Below are 17425 nucleotides of genomic sequence, written 5' to 3'. Positions count from 1 at the left end.
GAAAGGATTGGGCGACGGGGCGCCCCCTCGGCCCCATGGCACCCATGGTGCACCCTGGAGGATGGAGGAATACAAGGAGCTACTCGTAAGTGGCTAGGTACGAGTAGCCGTGGTTCACCCCGCGCTAATGTACGTTCGTCTCTCTGCAACTCGGGATCGAGGGGTGAGATCATCGAGACAGCTCGAGATCCGACTGGACATCCAGAGGGTCAAGGATTAGGACAGCTTGCAGTTGACCAAGAGTCGCTGCAAGCCTACCAGTAAGTAACAAATTAAGTACAGTACGGGAGGACTTAAGTTTTAGGCGGTCATACCCAGTCGGAGCTCTACCGCCGCAACTGCCACTGGTTCAAGCCTGAGTCGATCAACAAGCTCATCACTTGGATCTGAGTTTGACCATGAGTTCCATGCGCCTGAAGAAGGGACGCTGTCAGTGAGGGCATTCTAGTAGAGGGAGTCACCGGTGGCCAGACCTCTTGGAAATTTGCCAAACTGCATCTCTCATACCTGGAGCTGTACCGCCATCAAGCAGCACATGCTTTGAACAAAGCACGCCACGAAGAACAGGATTATGGTGAAGTATGGCATGTCACACACGTGAAAGATCTCACCGACCGGATCCATCGATGCAAGTCAAGGAGGGGTCCACCCACCAAAACAACGGCGGAGGTAGAGGGGGCCAGTTCTGGTGGGACTTTTCCTGTCGTCTGGACCTTTTTGATTATATTCTAATGGCGCATGCAGAGAGGCCCTTTAGATCAAGCGTGCCAATTTTACTACTAATAGTGTACAATAATATACCTATGTCTGGGTCAACGTGGTATTGCCGTCGACATGCTAAAAACCCGCAGGGAGAAGCATCACATGTTGGGCATAATGATCATACTTTAAAAAAAGGACCAAAAGGGTGGAAGCAGCGCCACTGTATGCAATGCACGCTTTAGCGGCCGCGGGCTTTTCTTTGACTTTGACATGACTCCCAGTTGTAACCATTGGGCTGGACCCATCCGCCATCGGCCATGCGTCTCTCAAGGAATGCGAATTGTACCAATCATATGACTCAGTGGTGGCGGGTAACTTGAACAGGGGGGAACGGACCAAGGAAATCGCCATTGGCAGCGTAACAATTGTACAGTAAGAGAGGAAGGCCAGTGCAAGTCTGTAGGAGTGCTAATAATGATCAAGGTACCTCCCTAAGGTAAGGTAAGGTAGGCATAAAGGTACCCCCCGTGGCGACGCTCATGCCGCCCTACTATGCATGCTATTAAGATTGCTCCGAAGGAGGGACCTTCACCCCGGAATACCTATTGCCGAGGAAATCAAAAGTCAAACGATCGATGCCTCAAAGGATACGAAATTATTATTGTTATTCCCCAGCGGGGTTGGATTGAAGGTCTCATAGTAACAACCACTACTGGTGATAGTCGCCCCCGCCCATGAGCCCCCCATTTCAAATCCAACCTCTGGTCATCATCGAACGTCAACCTCGCACTTGCAACAGGTTTTGTGGTTGATGATCCAGATCATCATGGCTTTTTCAGGTGGTGGCACTGGTGGCAATGAGTGGTTAAAAATGTTTTAGGGAGTTCGCTGTGGTTGGAGTTGGCGCATGGCATGCCGGCATGTGCCTGCATGTACGTGAATGCGTAAGGGCGTGCCCAGGAAAGCTAGGTAGGTACCTACTTACAGAGCATCCCTCTAGATACCTCTAGGTAGTAGGTAATCGGTATAGTAGTTGTCAAGGTACATGGATGGCATAGACAACATAGCCCCATGGCTACACAAACTGTCATATTTCCGGCCTGTTGGGATGAGCGCAATTGAAGCACCCGGTGATTTTTCGCATCCGAAAGCTATAGAGACACAAGAGGGTCCAAGGGAATCTCAATCGACATGCGACTACCGGCTTACCACTCTGGTCCAGTACCTCGAAATGGAAAAACCCCAAAAGTCAGGACTCGTGTCAGAATAGCCTAAAACGGGTCCCCAATACTCGGCCGAGGGACCTACTGCCCATGCCTACGCTATGCCTACTTACTGTGTAGTCCAAACGGTGGCGACGCGGCAACAAATCGGCGTCACAGGTGGGGCTGAGAGAGGGGCTCGAGGGGCACCTTGCAGCCTGACAAGTGCTTGCCGAAGCCTAGAAATCACAAAATCAGGGCAATACGCCAGCGACGGCGGCTCTCTACTGGTGACTTGTCAGTGGTTGACGACTACGGAGTAACGACCCATCAAGCCAGATTCCAGAGACCAAATGCGCACAAGCCGAGTGGGTGTCGATCATGCATGGAATTACATTCGGGTCCATCTTGTTGGCTCATCTTGATTCTTGACCACATCCATGTTGACTGGGAACCAGTGGAGTCTGACCTGCCGCGCCGGAACCCAACGGTGGTTTTGCGGAATACTGGAATGAGAGCACAGTTCACAGGAGGAGTACGTAGCCACTGTCGCACAGTTGTAGTAAAGTAGTGATACAAAGTAACTTCAACCGGCATGCCGATTTGCCCATTGCCATTGCCATTTGCCGTGTTTCGGATTGTTGTGCCGTCAACTTCACGTGTCGATGATTATCCCACGAGTCATGACTCTTGCGCATCATGCACTTCTGTTGAGGCGGTGGGGTCTGATCGTTGCCTGAGGACTGACGGGCTGAAGCCTCAAACCTCGATATGGTCACCATTCTGCCATTCTAAGTAGTGCATGCTCCGTAGTAACTTTGTAGTCTCGACTCTACTTAAGCCAAGTGTCAAGCTCCAAAAGCATATGATTGTCATACCATTCGTGTCAAACTCCACATGTCGCTCCCTTCCCAACACCTTCGACACCACCATCACCATCACCAGGTCAGCAACCAATCCGTGGATGACGCAGAAGGCCTGAATAAGTCTCGATGATCGGCTCCTTGGCCGAACAGAACTATTCCAGGCTGTGCTCCAAAGTAAGGTGTTGCCACCATACCGGCCTAGCAATTCGTTGGAGTGGCCATATAATCAATGCCTATGTAACAATTCGCCTGTAAATCAAAGTGGACTCGGAGTGGCTGCACAGGTCACTCATGATTCATGAACCAAGCTCTGTGGAATTCATGCAACCGAGCGGTTACCAATTTCAACGACTGTTGAGTACTGTCACCATTATTATTCAAGAAACTCGAGCAGCTCCAGTTGTGAGATGCGCCGAGAGGCCTCCCACGCTTTGACATGGTGGCTCACCCACGCTACGCCCGCAGCCTAAAATCCAAAGGCCAATAGCTCGTTTCTGACACTAGAAACTAGCACCAATACCGACGACCTATGAGCACTTGGCCATATGGCCGGAGGCACCGATCTCCCTGTCTTGGCTCGTGGCTAGGAGGTTCGGCTACTTGCTACGGGCACGGGAATTCTCCCTTGGGCTCCGCTTGACTCATTCTGGATCCTCGCCCGAAGCCTGGGCCTACTCGCCCTAATTTACGCCTACTGGTTAAAGTTGCACCTTGCGGAGCATCAATGGGCTAGGACGCCCACTATGCATTCTCATTCTGGAGCCGCCGGGGCCTTGCATGTACCCCTCAACACCCGGACGGACATACTGCGACGCCTACTATGAGATCAGGGACATGTCGACGATGGCTCTGTATCTGATACCCTCAATGCGCAATGTCTATAGATGATTCTTGAAAGAATATACAGGGGCACAGGGGATCCATTTGGCCTCAGGGCTCCTGATTTAGCCGTTTTCAAGGGTGCTTGCGTGTTAGAAACTGACCATGCAGATCTCACGCAGGACGGGATTGATGCTCGCTGATCAAGTGACAACAGCACTCTAGAAAGACGGTGCTAAAGTTCAACAAATACTCGTATGATCGATGTCCCAGGACAAATATCTTGCCGTTGACTCAGTTGTAGTTCATCTTCGCCATCTTAACATAGGGCACTTTACAATGTATCGTTATGTCGTCGCTCAGCACTGCGCATCATGGTCGTCGTCATCAATCCCGACAGTAGAGGCGAAGAGACAATTGCTCGACTCGGCTCGACCCTCTCGATTCCATCGATATACATGAACCTTTGTTGTTAGAGTTTGAGCCTTAAACACTGCCCACCTCGTCTCGGATACACCTCGTTTGACTTGCATCGAGACTTGGACATTCGTCATTCCAACTGCTCGTAACTTGTAACTCCAACAAGAAAACTCTTTCGTTCACAAGGCGAACTACTTGACCTCGATCGCCACTGGTCATATTCCGTAGCGTTACTAACTATCACTTTTATCGAAGAGTGGACTTATTCCGACGTACGGAGTATGCGTGCGGGATTCACAAGGCCGAGTCTCTTGAACAGTCTCCCCGATCCAGGTTAGAGTTGTGTATGGATGATGACTGGATCGCTTGATTGCTTCAAGAAGCTCCACTAGGCCGGAACCCTGGACGCACCAATTCATCCCAAGCGTGACCCTGGCACTCCCTGGCTCGGTCCAGTGCCCCCCCCAGCAGCCTCCAGTGCCCCCCCTTCGGCCCACCGTTGACTCCGTATGCGTAGCACTCCGTATGCCACTATGCGTAGCGTCTGCGTAGGGGCAGCCACGACAGCCACGGCAGCCCACACGTTTCTGCGTCCACTGCTGCGTGCCATTCTCCAACTTCTCTACAACTTTGCGTACCCATCCGTGCCATCCAGATGAACCTTGTCACCACCACGACCCCATCCTGCGCCTTGACCCATTTCCAAACGCCTCCCAAGCTCTCGAGAACCGCTCTCGGGCCTCATCATAGGCTGCGTCGCTCCCGACTTTCGTCAACTTTGACCCTCCGACCCTCACCCTCATCCCTCGATCCCTCCCACCTCCCACCTCCCACCTCATCTTGATTCCCTTCTAACACCCCAGCACCAAACCCATCTCGCCGGACAGACCAACAGACCACACTCCAGTCCTTTCCCCGGTACCTCTTTTTTCTCTCATTCTCACCACCCACGGACTGGCTGTACCTTAGTTCACCGAAGCATATGCTGCTCAACCCGAGGAACCCTGCCAGCCACGCCCGCCATTCGACAGCCTACCCGCTCTTTTTGTCTCGTGCTTTGACTGCACCTACCACGTACCAGACTTTACCTGGGTGCTCCTGCACCCACACCTCCCGAGCCCGCTCGACTCGCTCGACGACACCGCCGACTCTCACCAATAATTCCTTCCTCTTTGTTTTCTAGTCAATCCCAGCTCACTACACTGTACTGTACTCACCGCGCTACATTTCGCTTCTCCTGCATCGCACCTGCATCTTTTTCGTGGCTTCAATGCCGTGCTGATTGATGAAACCGTCCCTACACTGCATCTCATCCCGCTGCACGCGACTCTTCCAGGATCCCCGGTAATGTTGGGTGCAGACTATGGCGAACGTGGGGGCATCGCAGCTTCACACGCACCCTCCGCCGTCCACTCTCCAGCCGACCCCTTCAACTTTCCCCCCTCCGCCAGCCTTGACGATACCGATTCTTCCACTTGGTCCAGCTTAGGACATCTTACTGGAACAACATCGACCACAAATCTTTCTCCTGCAAATCTCTCTCATCTCCCCTCTTCTCATTCAAAGTTCCACACCGACGACCACCAAAGTTCCAACCTGGATATCTCAGACCCCGAAACGCTCGCTCGAAATGAGTTGTTCCTTCGTGGCAATGCCTTTGCCGACTGGAACGACAATGGCTTCTCCTCAACCATGGACAATCCCGCCGACCTCCAGAAACAGGATCCCTTGGGTACTCAGATTTGGAAACTATACAGCCGAACAAAGTCTCGACTTCCCAACCAAGAGCGAATGGAGAACCTCACCTGGCGAATGATGGCCATGAACCTTCGACGCCGTGAGCAACAAGCCCAAGCCCAAGCCCAAGCCCAAGCCCAAGCTCAGGCTCAGGCTCAGTCACAAGCCCAGACACAATCCGATTCCCAATTATCTCAGTCTCAAGATTCTACCACTATGCATGATTCTCGCCCCGCCAACACCGGCTCCCTCCTTAGTGGGAAACAGTCGACCTTCAAACCCCCTCATCAAGTCTCTGCTCCAAGTGGGATTGCTCAGCAATTGCGCCAGTCCATCGACAAGACTGCAGACTCGGACCAGATGCCAGAACCTATGAATATCGACGATTACATCATCCCTAGTTCCGTCGCCTCGCCAGCCGGCATCACTACTCCTGCACCCTCAGAGGGATTATCTTTTTCGAGGGGGCAACAAGGCTCCGGCATGCCCATTGCCTCAAGGAATATGCCTCATGTCCAGATTCCCAGAAACTTGCCTCCCTCTTCATTACCTCAATCCTCCACCACTTTGACCAGGTCTTCAGAGTTTGACTATGTCCAGAAAAGGGTTCGCAAAACCAGCATTGACGAGAGAAGAGGTGTAAGTATTCCTTCCGTTTCCCTCCCTTCCTCATTGACCCCCTTCAGAACCGAAAACGACCTGCAGAATTCTCGCCTCAGGTTCCACCCACCGTCACTACAGCTGGTACATCCGGTAATGAGGGCAATGACTGCTTGCCAGACTACACCCTAGACCAGCCTACGCCGTCAGCTTTTCCTCAGAACGGCACGTTTCCCAATCAAATGTCGCTGAATCTCGACTCATTCCATCTCCACGACGATCCCATCTTGTCCTCGGCCGGCCCCTACCAACAGAACTTTACATTCTCCCCTGCAGCTTCTCCCATGGTTACCAACGGACCTTTCTCCAACGTCTACACCCAGTCTTCCATGGCCTCTTCGTTGAACTCGGCAGACATTTATTCTCCGCCTCAATCTGGATTCCCCTCGGCCGTCTCCACTCCTCAGCCTGGTCACGACAATGATTCCCAGCAATACTATTTCGACCAACAATCTGGCCACCCTCGCTCAATGCCCTTTTACCCTGCTCACCGATCCAGTCAGATCATGAATCCCATGTCTTCACAATTCGCATTTGGTCCTAACAACGAGTCCATCTACACTTCGATGAACGGAGTCGGCTCCGCTCCGGCCATGAACGGTTTTGGCCTGCAGCAACATGTTGACCCGTCTCGAGTCATCACTAATGACTTTGTTCGTCGTGTTTCTCCAGGTGTATCAATGTCTGGCAATGACAATCTCTTCCACTTCGGCGGTGATTCTGATGGCGAGGATGACGAACCAACCTTTGGCGATCGAAGCATCATGATGCAATCTGACTATGGTCAAATGGGAGACCCCACACTGGACCTTAACTCAGGATTACAATGGGATCCCAACAGCGCCGATTTTGGCGGTCTCCAGCGGTATGGAAGCTCGGCAAAACAGGTGCGAATTGGAGGAGCCGAGATGGTCAACACCTCTCCAGACTGGGGCTCATCCATGCTAAGTCGGACTCATGGCTCCGCGGCATCCATCAGTGAGATTAGAAACCGGGATTCGGATCCGCGTCGTCAGAAGATTCCGCGCACTATTTCAACTCCGGCGCTCTCTGGCCATCAGTTGCAATCCACTGAGAGTTCGCCTGGTGAATCTGGTTTTAGCAGTCGCCAACCTTCTCGACCCAGCAGCCCAGGCCCCAAGAACACTGATCCCAACGGTGCTCCTACAACCTGCACTAACTGTTTTACGCAAACCACCCCCTTGTGGCGACGTAATCCTGAAGGTCACCCCCTGTGCAATGCCTGTGGGTTGTTCTTGAAGCTTCACGGTGTGGTCAGGCCATTGTCCCTCAAAACGGATGTCATCAAGAAACGGAATCGTGGTAGCGGTGCTCCGATGCCAGTGGGATCTGCCGCGACGAGAGCGGCAAAGAAAGCGAGCAGGAAGAACTCTGTTCAACAGACTCCAGCAACGACACCCACTTCGGGGAATACTGTGAGCGAACATAATTCTGCCTCGCCAGCCTCTATCCAGGGCTCAGCTCATTCCGGTTCCGCGGTGACGACGCCTACCAGTTATCCTCCTGGGACGATCGGCGGGAAACCTGGGGTTGTGCCGATTGCCGCCGCCCCTCCCAAACCTCCCGTACAACCAGGGCCTAATTTGACGCGGCCTGTTCAGGTAACGCCCAAGCGTCAAAGGCGACAATCTCGAACTTCGAACACTAGCGGACTCGCGAATGCGGGAAGTTCTGGCCCCACGAATGAAGCTGACATGCAGGATGCTGGTCCTCAGTCTAGCAAGCTGGGGCAACCTCCCGCCTCAAGGCCCAAGCCCAACAACATTCCGATGGGCGCAACAACCATGGCTTCTGTCATGCAGGGAGGTGGTTTACTTACACCCGGCATGCAGTCCATGGTTGGTGGACCACACGGTAACAGTCAAGAGTGGGAATGGCTCACAATGAGTTTGTAACGAACGTCTTTGGAAATGTCGACAATCTCTCCCAACCGACGAAACGCGGCCTTTTCAGGCCCGGAATGTCATCTCCCGCGGTTACCAATATATCTAAGTCAACCCTCGAGATTTTCCCAGTCTGACGGCTGGCTCTGGGGGGGACTGGATGAAGACTGAATGATGACGAATGAGGCCGAGATGCGAAGACGGCATATCGGTGATGAGGTGGGAGGGGTAATGACAAGGTGGGATTGGAATATGGGATTTACCCTGGGTATTTTGTGAGATTTACGAAACATGATATCACCGCGTCTGCGTCGGTCGAGCTTGGGTATACAGAGCCCATCGAGCAGAAGTGCGCACCGTTGTTTTATGTTGATGCTTGGTCCAGTGGTTGAATTTATTGAGGAAGAGATGCATCTGCTTTTTGTTCAGATCTAATGAAATAGACCGGTTGTGGTGGACGTGTTGAATGAGGTTGACATGGCTTGATTCTGGTGGGCCGAGGAGCAGTCATGTTGTCCATTGTGAACAAGGACCGAGGCGCAGTTTGAACGCCTGCTGGTTTTGGACTCACGACGAATCTGATATATTGGTCCGGCTGGGTACGACGAGCCTTGTGTGACTTCAATGAAGCTGGCAAGAAATAGATAGCGTCTTGAGTCTGTGTTTTGCGCGAGAACTAGACATGTCAAGATTGTATAAGATTGAATGTTGATCTACATATTCAAGTTGCAACGATGCATTCGCCTACATTCTTCCTTCTCTGTAGCTAGTATCGACAGAGTCCATCTACCGCATTGCTGCTGATATAGATGGTATTAATAGCCTCATCGCGAGGAGATCGATAGTTGTTGTAGCGACAATCCAATAGCATGGAACTGCTGATTCGGGAATGGCCGGCCTTGGCATCGACACCATCTGATTAGATTAAGAACTAATCTTCTCCCCTGGGAGTCACGACATCCTTAGTTTATATACACTCATCGTAAACCACTGACTGGAATTCTCTTCTAACTGTCAACCTGCTATCTTCGATCAGAAGCGCCTTTTCTTGTTCCCCATTTGCATGTCTCTTTCTCCGCTGCACTTGTTCCAACGAGCATTGGTGATTGACCAAGTCAAGGCGACCCAACTCTAGCTAGGCACCCGTGAGTCGTTGGTCTTTGTCTATCTCTCCGTTCATCATCTAGCCTCTTTGGCGACAGGACGATAGATAAAGAGCAGTGGCGTCATTCATTCCACCTTGGAACGACAACAGCGATCCAATCAGCTTTCTCGTCATCGTCTTTGTCCTACTCGTCCATCAAGACACCATCATCCGTCCGCGTCAATTCCTCTCTAAACCTCACAAGGCCTCAAGTCTCGACATTTCGAAATCAATTAGATTCAATCTCGTCATCATGGCATCTAGCGATACAACTGCCGCCCCAACCAACACCACTTTGCAAGCCGAGGTCTCTGGGATCGTGCCTGAGGCTGACATCGAAAAGTCAACGACTGCCGCTCCCAACACGAGTGCTCTTCCCGCAGAAGTCTCGAGCGTCGTCCCTGAGTCAGTTCCAGAGGCAGTCCCGGAAAAGTCGGAAGTTTCGCCACAACCAGCGGCGGTAAGCGTTTTGTGTTTCATGTGAAGCTGATTTCCAGTTGTTGGCCCTAACAAATTTTCCCAGGCGGTGGCCGCGGCTGCTCCAGCAACAACCTCTGAAGCACCCGAAAAGGCCGAAGAACCAAAAGCCGAATCTCCCGAAGAGGAAACGTCTGCTGCTGCTACCCCGATTGAACAGCTTTGGTCCCTGGCGCAATCCAAAGGTCACCCAGAAATCTGGGGCGTGACACTTGCCGATCCAAGTAGCCATGTTCCCACCCAGGTCATTCTTCAAAAGTATCTCAATGCCAACGACGGTGACCTAGTCAAGGCCAAGGATCAGCTCAGCAAGACTTTGGAATGGCGGGCAAAGATGAAGCCGTTGGATTTGATTGGAAAGAAGTTCAACAGGACCAAGTTTGCTGGATTGGGCTATGTCACCGTGTTTGGAGAGACTGAAGCCACCGACCCGGAAGTTCGGGAAGTTTTTACATGGAACATCTATGGTAGCGTCAAAGATGTGAATGAGACGTTTGGAAACCTGGCCGAGTAAGTGTGGTGACTAAAATGGAGTGATGAGAAGGGACTGACTGGCTGCGATCCTAGGTTCATTGAGTGGCGAGTGGTGTTGATGGAGGAGGCATTGCAAGCACTTGGAATCGATAAGGCGACCAAACCCATCACAGCGGAAGATGATCCTTACAAGATTCTGCAAGTTCACGACTACAAGTCCATCAGCTTCCTCCGACAACAAGCTGTTGTCAAGGCTGCCAGCACCGAAACCATCAAGATCTTTGCTCAAAATTACCCAGAATTGCTCAAGGAGAAATTCTTTGTCAATGTGCCTGCTATCATGGGCTTCATCTATACCTTTGTCAAGCTGTTTGTGGCAGCCAAGACCGCAAAGAAGTTCCATCCTCTCAGCAGCGGACCCAGCCTCGCCAGCAACTTGACTGAAAGTAAGGTCAAGGGCTTGGGAGACCTGTTGCCCAAAGAGTATGGCGGTAAAGGGGCCGACCTGGGTAGCATCGGTAAGGAGCCTGCGCTAGAAGAGGCTGTCGAGACCAAGTAGAGGTTAGGAAGGAAGCTTGGGTTGGATCGAGACCTATCTCGTTATTGGAAGTGGCTTTTGTGTGAAAAGAGTTATTTGAGACTGATGGAGTTCTTGACCAAGGATTGGAATCAGCGAAGCGGCACAATACCCCATCATCTCATTATCACCATTATCACCATAGGTTGGAAATGGCCTATGATTTATTTCTATCTGTTTCTTATCGGACGAAGCTGAGGTTTGACAATTGTTGACAACCTCCCACCAAGGCATAAAAAGGGTGTGTGTCCCTTGAACACCTTTCACATGCTCCCATCCGTGCCTCTCTCTGACTCTTTTTTTCTTCGTTGTTGTCTATCTCCGCTTTTGTCGTGTTGATCTGTCAGTGACGTCAGAGCGATTGCCCCGATCCTTGTCTCCTCCGCGCCTGCCCCCTCGATCTCCCTCGCGCCTTCCTTGACTCACTCCACTAACTGCAACATGATGCACGCGCAGTGACCATTTATGCCATTTCTCTCCAGGGCTCGCTACCTGTTCCCTCCCATAAACCGCCCCCCTCCACTCTGTTGGTCATTAGCAGCACGAGAGCATTGCGTCTTCTTCTTCTTGACCCTCGGACCTCAAGACTTACTTTCCTCGTTCCTCTCTCCTTGCTTCTCTCTTTCTTTCTCTCCTGCATTATCCAACTCTGAGACCAATTCTCCTAATCCCTACCTCTATCAATCAATCAATCCATTCATCATGTCTGACCTAGGACGCAAGCCTCTCACTGATCGTAAGTGTGATCTCCTCAAACGGGTTCCCTCCCTCCCTGATTCTTAGCCGAGTGACTAACATGACATGTACAGAGGCTCAAGAGAAGCTGACCCCCGACTCGCAAAAGTCCACTCTCGACAAGGCCACCGAGAGCGTCACTGGAGCCGCCGACAACATTGCTGGAGCCGTTCAACCAGGCGAGTTTGCCAACCATTGGTCTTTGGTTGTTACCTGTTGCTTCAGACTAACCCTTGTCTCAAACCCTTAGGTGACAGCAAGTCCACAAGCCAGAAGTTGGCAGATGAGACCACAAGCCAGAGCAAGTCCGCCTACGACACCGCCGCAGACAGTCTTTCGTCTGCTGGCAAGAGTATCTCCGACACAGTCAACAAGGGCACTCAGCAGGGCAGTTCCAATGCCAGTGCCGCCCAGGAGTCGACCAAGGGATACCTTGAGCAAGCTCAAGATCTTGCAGCCAGTGCATTGAATACTGCTAGCAAGACTGCCTCTGGTATGTGACCATTTCCTGTTTAGTTGGACATCAGACAAACGCTGACTTGGGTTATAGACTTGGCCAGTTCTATCAGCGGAGAGAAGAAATAGTCAATGTGCCCCATCTCCACTTTTCGAGCTGTAGTATGATTATGGGACGTGAGAACGGATGGTGAAGACAAACAGGATTCATGACAAGATTTGATATACTACACTATGGGCTACCCGAGAAGACCGTTCTCGAATTCTGCTGAAGGTCAATTAATGGAACAGTGTTGAAAACCACCAATTAAGACTCTGATAGTTTCGGTTCAACCAGTATACCAATCAAGTTGTTATCAGATATGTTCAGAGTATGGCTTCATTCTGGACTGTATCACTCTAGTCACATGTCACTTTGTGCAATCAATTTACCCCTTGATATATCTGCTATCCAAGACAAGGGTCAAGCGAGTGGGTTGAATTATTTCTCTCCAGGCAAGCGGACAGCTTCCCATTGCTCTTTGGTGACAGCACGCCATTCCTCGGGGTCAAACCAGCCGATATAGTTGCGGTCACCAAAGCCTCCAATCCAGTAGACCTCTTGAACGACGATACGGGTCCAGATACCCTGGTGAGCAGCCCACTTCTTTCCAGGCAACCACATGGCACTGTCGGGGTGTGCCGCGACGAAACAGGTCGGGATGCCAGCCTCGTCGGCTTCAGGTTGGGGAATCTCCTCGAGATAGCCGACAAGGTTGAGACGGGGCAGGTTGGCAGCGGACCAGGGCTGTTGGTGGGTCAGGTGGACATACTCGTCCCACCAGGAAAGCGACAGCGAGACGTTAGAGCCTGCGTTTGCGTTGATCGTGGCCGTCGAGATCTTGAGCGACAGAACCGTCGGGTTACCAGTGGGTTCCTCACACGATGCGATATACTCGGGCAGACCGATGGGTGTGTCTGCCACCGCCGCTGGCACTCGTGGCGACGTCAAGTGCGATGGGAAGACCGTTGTCAATACTCCAGACTTGGACTTGGCCAGTAGACGTCGAGCCAGAATCGTAGATTCATACTGGGTTGGTCGTCCTGTGATTGCGGTATCCTCGTCCTCGTCCTCATGATCCGCTGCTACCTTTCCACCGTGGTGCATAGGAACCTCCAGAGTCGTTTGCAGGTGTCCAGATCGTCCGGTTGCCGTCAAGTGCACCTTGCCATTGTCTTCCACCACGGGCAGACCTTGGACAGTGACCGAGGTCAAAGCCAGCAGAAATGCTGCGGCGAATTTGTTGTTGATAAACATTCTTGATCTTGGTATGGTGGGTGATGGAAGGTGTGCAAGTCACGAGAGGAGGAGCCTGGGTTCGTCGGTCAGGTCGAATAGGTAGAGACTGTCGAGGTAGGTCAAGGCGGGTAGGAGGTCGTTATCAAGATGTATATCTGCCGGCGAGAGGAGAGACTGAAAGGAGAGTTAAAAGAGAGCAGCGAGAAACTCAAGAGGCCATAGTTATTGGCAGTTAGGATCAGGAGACCGGGACCACCAAAAAGAAGACCATGGTAGTGCTGGCGCTGGCTGGGCAGAGCATAGACGGTGGGAAAGGAAGTACGGAGTGGTGGTAGATGCAATAATAGCAGGAACGGCAGACATGACTTCCCCTCTTGGGTCTCCATATCGGCAAGAACACAGCGGGCCAAACGGCTCTCCGGCAAGAGCTATCTATCGATTCTATTGGACTATGGACATCAAAAGTGGAGGATCTTCTTTTCGCGCATCTTTTTCATCTAATCTGATAATCGAATCAGCTGTAATCTCGTCCTTGGCATCAGTGGTCAATGGCCCTCCTCGGGCCTGGCACCCCTGGGCAATGCAAACTACCTTATTCACTAAGTCGTCAACATGGCAATCCCCTCCCAAGTCAATAGAGTTGCGAACCGGACTCCTCGCTTGCTGCTCGCCAAGTAATGTCGTGCTTTCTTGGACATGGAAAAATAAAACCCTCCCTAACCCAGTTGTTGAAAGTGCTGTGTCCTGTGTCGTGCATTATCATCACCGTGTGACATGTCTCAATTCCTGCCTGCGGATATACGCTATTCGTATATCTTGGGTGTGGATTTATCTATGGAGCCTTGTTCAGAAATCTGTCCATGTAATTGTGCCCAGGCAATCTCGTGTCACCCGTTCAACATCTATTTGCGGCTTGTGGCTCCCGACACGTGGGTCAATCCTACAGCTCGCTACTCGTCAAAGTCAAGACTCTGTCCATAGGTGGCAGACGTACACTACATCCCGAACATTCGTTGAACCACATAAGTTTGAACACACCATGCTTCCACGTGCGCCTCCCCGCAGATACTATCGATATCTGGCGCGACACGGTTTTGCATCAAATCCATGACTCGTGCACTGACAAAGTAGAAACTCCATTTCCATGTCTCATGAATAGTGCATTCTCAAGAAACAAACCCAATTTTCAATCTGTACCTTACTTACCTGGCGAGAAACGAATGACATAACATATTTAGTCAGAAGCTCTCAAAGCACACGATAGGCATCGTAAATGACTAGCAACCCCAATGAGTCAGCTGTGGTTCCCACGAAGCTTCCTATAATCTTGCAAAAACGTGGATCCTTCTTACCTTCGTTGCTCCTACGACACGCGCTGCCGACCCAGATGCAAGAGTTGACGAATGAATACCTTTCGTCTCCTGTTTCCAGCTCGACGGTCATTCGGAATCGATATTGGTTGGCAGGCACCGTGTTGGCCTCCATGGGATCATTCAGACGTTCAAGAACCTCCTTCTGTCCAGTACGCCATCCTCGCGACCGCGCTGTGATGTACGCCGGCGGGTCATCGTTGGTCTGTAGCAAATAAGTGGCATCCACTCGGGTTGTTAGGTCTTTAACCACCAATTGGTTATCTTGACCTCCGGGCTGTGTTTTAGTCAGCACGAGTCCAATATCTTTGAATACAATGATGTGTTCTCACAATAACCAACCCTTTACCCCATCGACCAGCCCACTGTCCTCCCACGACACTGACCCAGTCGCGGTGGCCATACAGCACCGACCCCACTGCAATCTTGGGGTTGAGCTTGATGCTGATACGGAAATCAAGGTCAAGGGTCGGAGTAGGGAGCTGCAAAGAACGAGCAATGTCTCCTTCGTCGAAACGATGTAACAGATTGTTGGCTGGAATAGATTCTTTCATGACATTTTGGTATGTAGCGCACTCGAGCAGATGCTGTCTTTGTCTTGATGTGTTTTTGGCACGGATCTGATTGCAATAGATGCATTGAACCGACAGACACTTGTCCTCCTCTTTGGCTCGAAACTCGACAAAGGCAGCATGGACGTCGTCGAGGGGAGGTGCAGGCAGGGTGGACCCCGGGGTAGTTTTGGGCGTTTTTTGAGGCGGTTTCGAAGTCGGTCTCACCGGGGTCGACGAACTGCCTTGAGGAGTGTTAAGGGCAATGGCGGTGCCATTGGGAATAGATTGCATGGGAGTGCCATGCGCGGACAGGGCATTGTTGGTGTGGATGTTGTTGGATGATGACGGGGCGAAGCCATTGGTGCTGCTGATACCATCACCTGATGATTGAGGTCGAGGTGCGTTGGGATGATTCTGTAATCCAGGGCACTCGAGAAGATGCTGCTTCTGCCGCGACGTGTTCTTTGCTCGGATCTGGTGACAATAGATACATTGAACCGACATGCACTTATCATCCTCTGTGTGGAGACATCACACCGTCGGTCAGCTGGTCAAATACATGGTATTGTGTATAGTATCGTCAATACTGTAGATGACAGGACAATACTCGTAACGCACCTTTGGCTTTGAATTCCACAAACGCCGCATGCACATCTTGATCGATCGTTCTCCCCATCTCGAAGTCTGCGCTGAATCTGTTGCCTTGTCTTTGGTTTTGATTGTTCACGTCGATGGCGCCGCTTGTTGTGTCGAAAAGATCAGCTTCGGCCGTCAATGGGTCTGGGTCACGAGCTTGCTTCAAACTGATTTGAACCCTCAGGTCTGGTCGGTCTTTCCCGACTTGGATGTACTTTTCTGTCTGACTAAAGCTTCTGTCTACTTCGTCTCGGGAACTCCGCAATAAGTTGATTATGTTCGCCTTATAAACCCAACCCCCCTTTGTCAAAGCTGATGTCAGACCACCGCGACTTTTCAACCAGCCGTCCCTGGGTGTTATTTGCAGGCGCGACCACCCAATTATCCCACAAAACTTCTCCTTCCTCTACACACTGATACCGTGTTGCGGCAGGCATGGATCGCGGGCTCACTCTGCGTCGGGGGAATGATACTCAGTCCTTACACTTAGTTAGGTACCTACGCATCTAAGCAGTCTAAAACCCCATTCTAATGAATCATCCCTTACTGTTCTCACATATCTATCTTCCCACCATGAGTAAATAGTACGTAATCCTTGGATGAGCCCGCTGGGAAATGAGCAGGAAGAGCACCTTGTCTTTCTATTTGGCGTGCTTTCCGTCTTGATTAATGGCGATATTAGGCGGTCTTTGCGTTTCCATCCCCTGGACTTGGAATCATTGGGCCTTCCCGTAGGGAGATTAGAGACCAACGTGGCACTCCGCAGGCCTAAATCCCCCCATCTCCTTCTTGCAACCACCACAGCCACTAAACTGAGATACTTGGGCCCTCAAGTAGACCACGTTGTATGATGCCTATCATTTCGAACAGTGCTTCAGCCCTTTCATTGAAATTCTATTATTCTACTGTTTCTTTTCTCAACAATTGGGGTTTGCATGATGGAAATACCAATTGCTGACCTCAATCTTGTGTGACGATATATTGAACATCATCATAATGCAGGCCCCATGATCAGTTCAGGTCATTCTTTTCTTGATCTTTCAGAAATGATCAGTCAAAGCTTCTGAGGATGCCCGCAACTTATAACATACTTCGAAAAAAGATGCCGGCGGGATCCGAGGGTAGGACTCCTATTCGATTTAGGGGCCATCCGATTGGGCATCCGCGTGCCTCCAATTTTTCGCCATATATTTTCTACTAGCGACATTTTTCCTGCAACTATTCGCACAGAATGCATCATAGCCCGCGTGGCACAATTGGTCAGCGCGTGAGACTTTTATGTAAGGTATCTCAAGGTTGAGAGTTCGAGCCTCTCCGCGGGCGATGTTTTTGCTTTTTAATTTTTTAAGGTGAATCGTGCTTTCGAGTCTTTGAAGTAACGGTTTTGCAGATATATTTTTGCATGATTGTGTG

At 51.2% G+C, this 17425-nt stretch overlaps 5 protein-coding genes and 1 non-coding gene across 8 annotated transcripts; 4 read left to right on the top strand and 2 right to left on the bottom strand.

Moving 5' to 3' along the window:
* The first annotated feature begins 4805 nt into the window (after positions 1-4805).
* PV10_05585 (uncharacterized protein) lies at positions 4806-9058 on the top strand. The gene is made up of 2 exons (XM_016370272.1): positions 4806-6385; positions 6433-9058. Exons 1-2 carry the CDS (start codon positions 5357-5359, stop codon positions 8320-8322), a joined length of 2919 nt encoding a protein of 972 aa, XP_016222565.1. The 5' UTR covers positions 4806-5356; the 3' UTR covers positions 8323-9058.
* A 223-nt stretch (positions 9059-9281) lies between these two features.
* Positions 9282-11240, top strand: PV10_05584 (uncharacterized protein). Its single transcript, XM_016370271.1, has 3 exons — positions 9282-9914; positions 9978-10441; positions 10499-11240. The coding sequence occupies exons 1-3, from the start codon at positions 9708-9710 to the stop codon at positions 10962-10964; spliced, it is 1137 nt and encodes a 378-aa protein (XP_016222564.1). The 5' UTR covers positions 9282-9707; the 3' UTR covers positions 10965-11240.
* A 176-nt stretch (positions 11241-11416) lies between these two features.
* PV10_05583 (uncharacterized protein) lies at positions 11417-12616 on the top strand. Its single transcript, XM_016370270.1, has 4 exons — positions 11417-11718; positions 11792-11896; positions 11968-12210; positions 12268-12616. Exons 1-4 carry the CDS (start codon positions 11448-11450, stop codon positions 12300-12302), a joined length of 654 nt encoding a protein of 217 aa, XP_016222563.1. The 5' UTR covers positions 11417-11447; the 3' UTR covers positions 12303-12616.
* On the bottom strand, positions 12365-13776 carry PV10_05582 (uncharacterized protein). The gene has a single exon (XM_016370269.1). The coding sequence runs from the start codon at positions 13468-13470 to the stop codon at positions 12655-12657; it is 816 nt and encodes a 271-aa protein (XP_016222562.1). The 5' UTR covers positions 13471-13776; the 3' UTR covers positions 12365-12654.
* Positions 13777-14018: 242 nt separating this feature from the next.
* Positions 14019-16245, bottom strand: PV10_05581. Of its 3 annotated transcripts, XM_016370266.1 has the most exons (4): positions 15995-16245; positions 15155-15894; positions 14805-15099; positions 14019-14729 (listed from the first exon to the last, which is right to left on the bottom strand). In XM_016370266.1, exons 1-4 carry the CDS (start codon positions 16050-16052, stop codon positions 14701-14703), a joined length of 1122 nt encoding a protein of 373 aa, XP_016222559.1. In that variant the 5' UTR covers positions 16053-16245; the 3' UTR covers positions 14019-14700. The 3 variants fall into 3 exon arrangements, with proteins under 3 accessions (XP_016222559.1, XP_016222560.1, XP_016222561.1); XM_016370267.1 differs by having other exon boundaries at positions 15155-16245; XM_016370268.1 differs by having other exon boundaries at positions 14019-15894.
* A 1008-nt stretch (positions 16246-17253) lies between these two features.
* Positions 17254-17335, top strand: PV10_05580. The gene has a single exon. It is a non-coding gene; the product is annotated as a tRNA-Lys (tRNA).
* Positions 17336-17425: the final 90 nt, after the last annotated feature.

This window comes from Exophiala mesophila, assembly GCF_000836275.1.
Source record: "Exophiala mesophila strain CBS 40295 unplaced genomic scaffold supercont1.4, whole genome shotgun sequence".
Lineage (NCBI taxonomy): Eukaryota > Fungi > Ascomycota > Eurotiomycetes > Chaetothyriales > Herpotrichiellaceae > Exophiala > Exophiala mesophila.
This window is presented reverse-complemented; position numbering and strand designations above follow the sequence as displayed.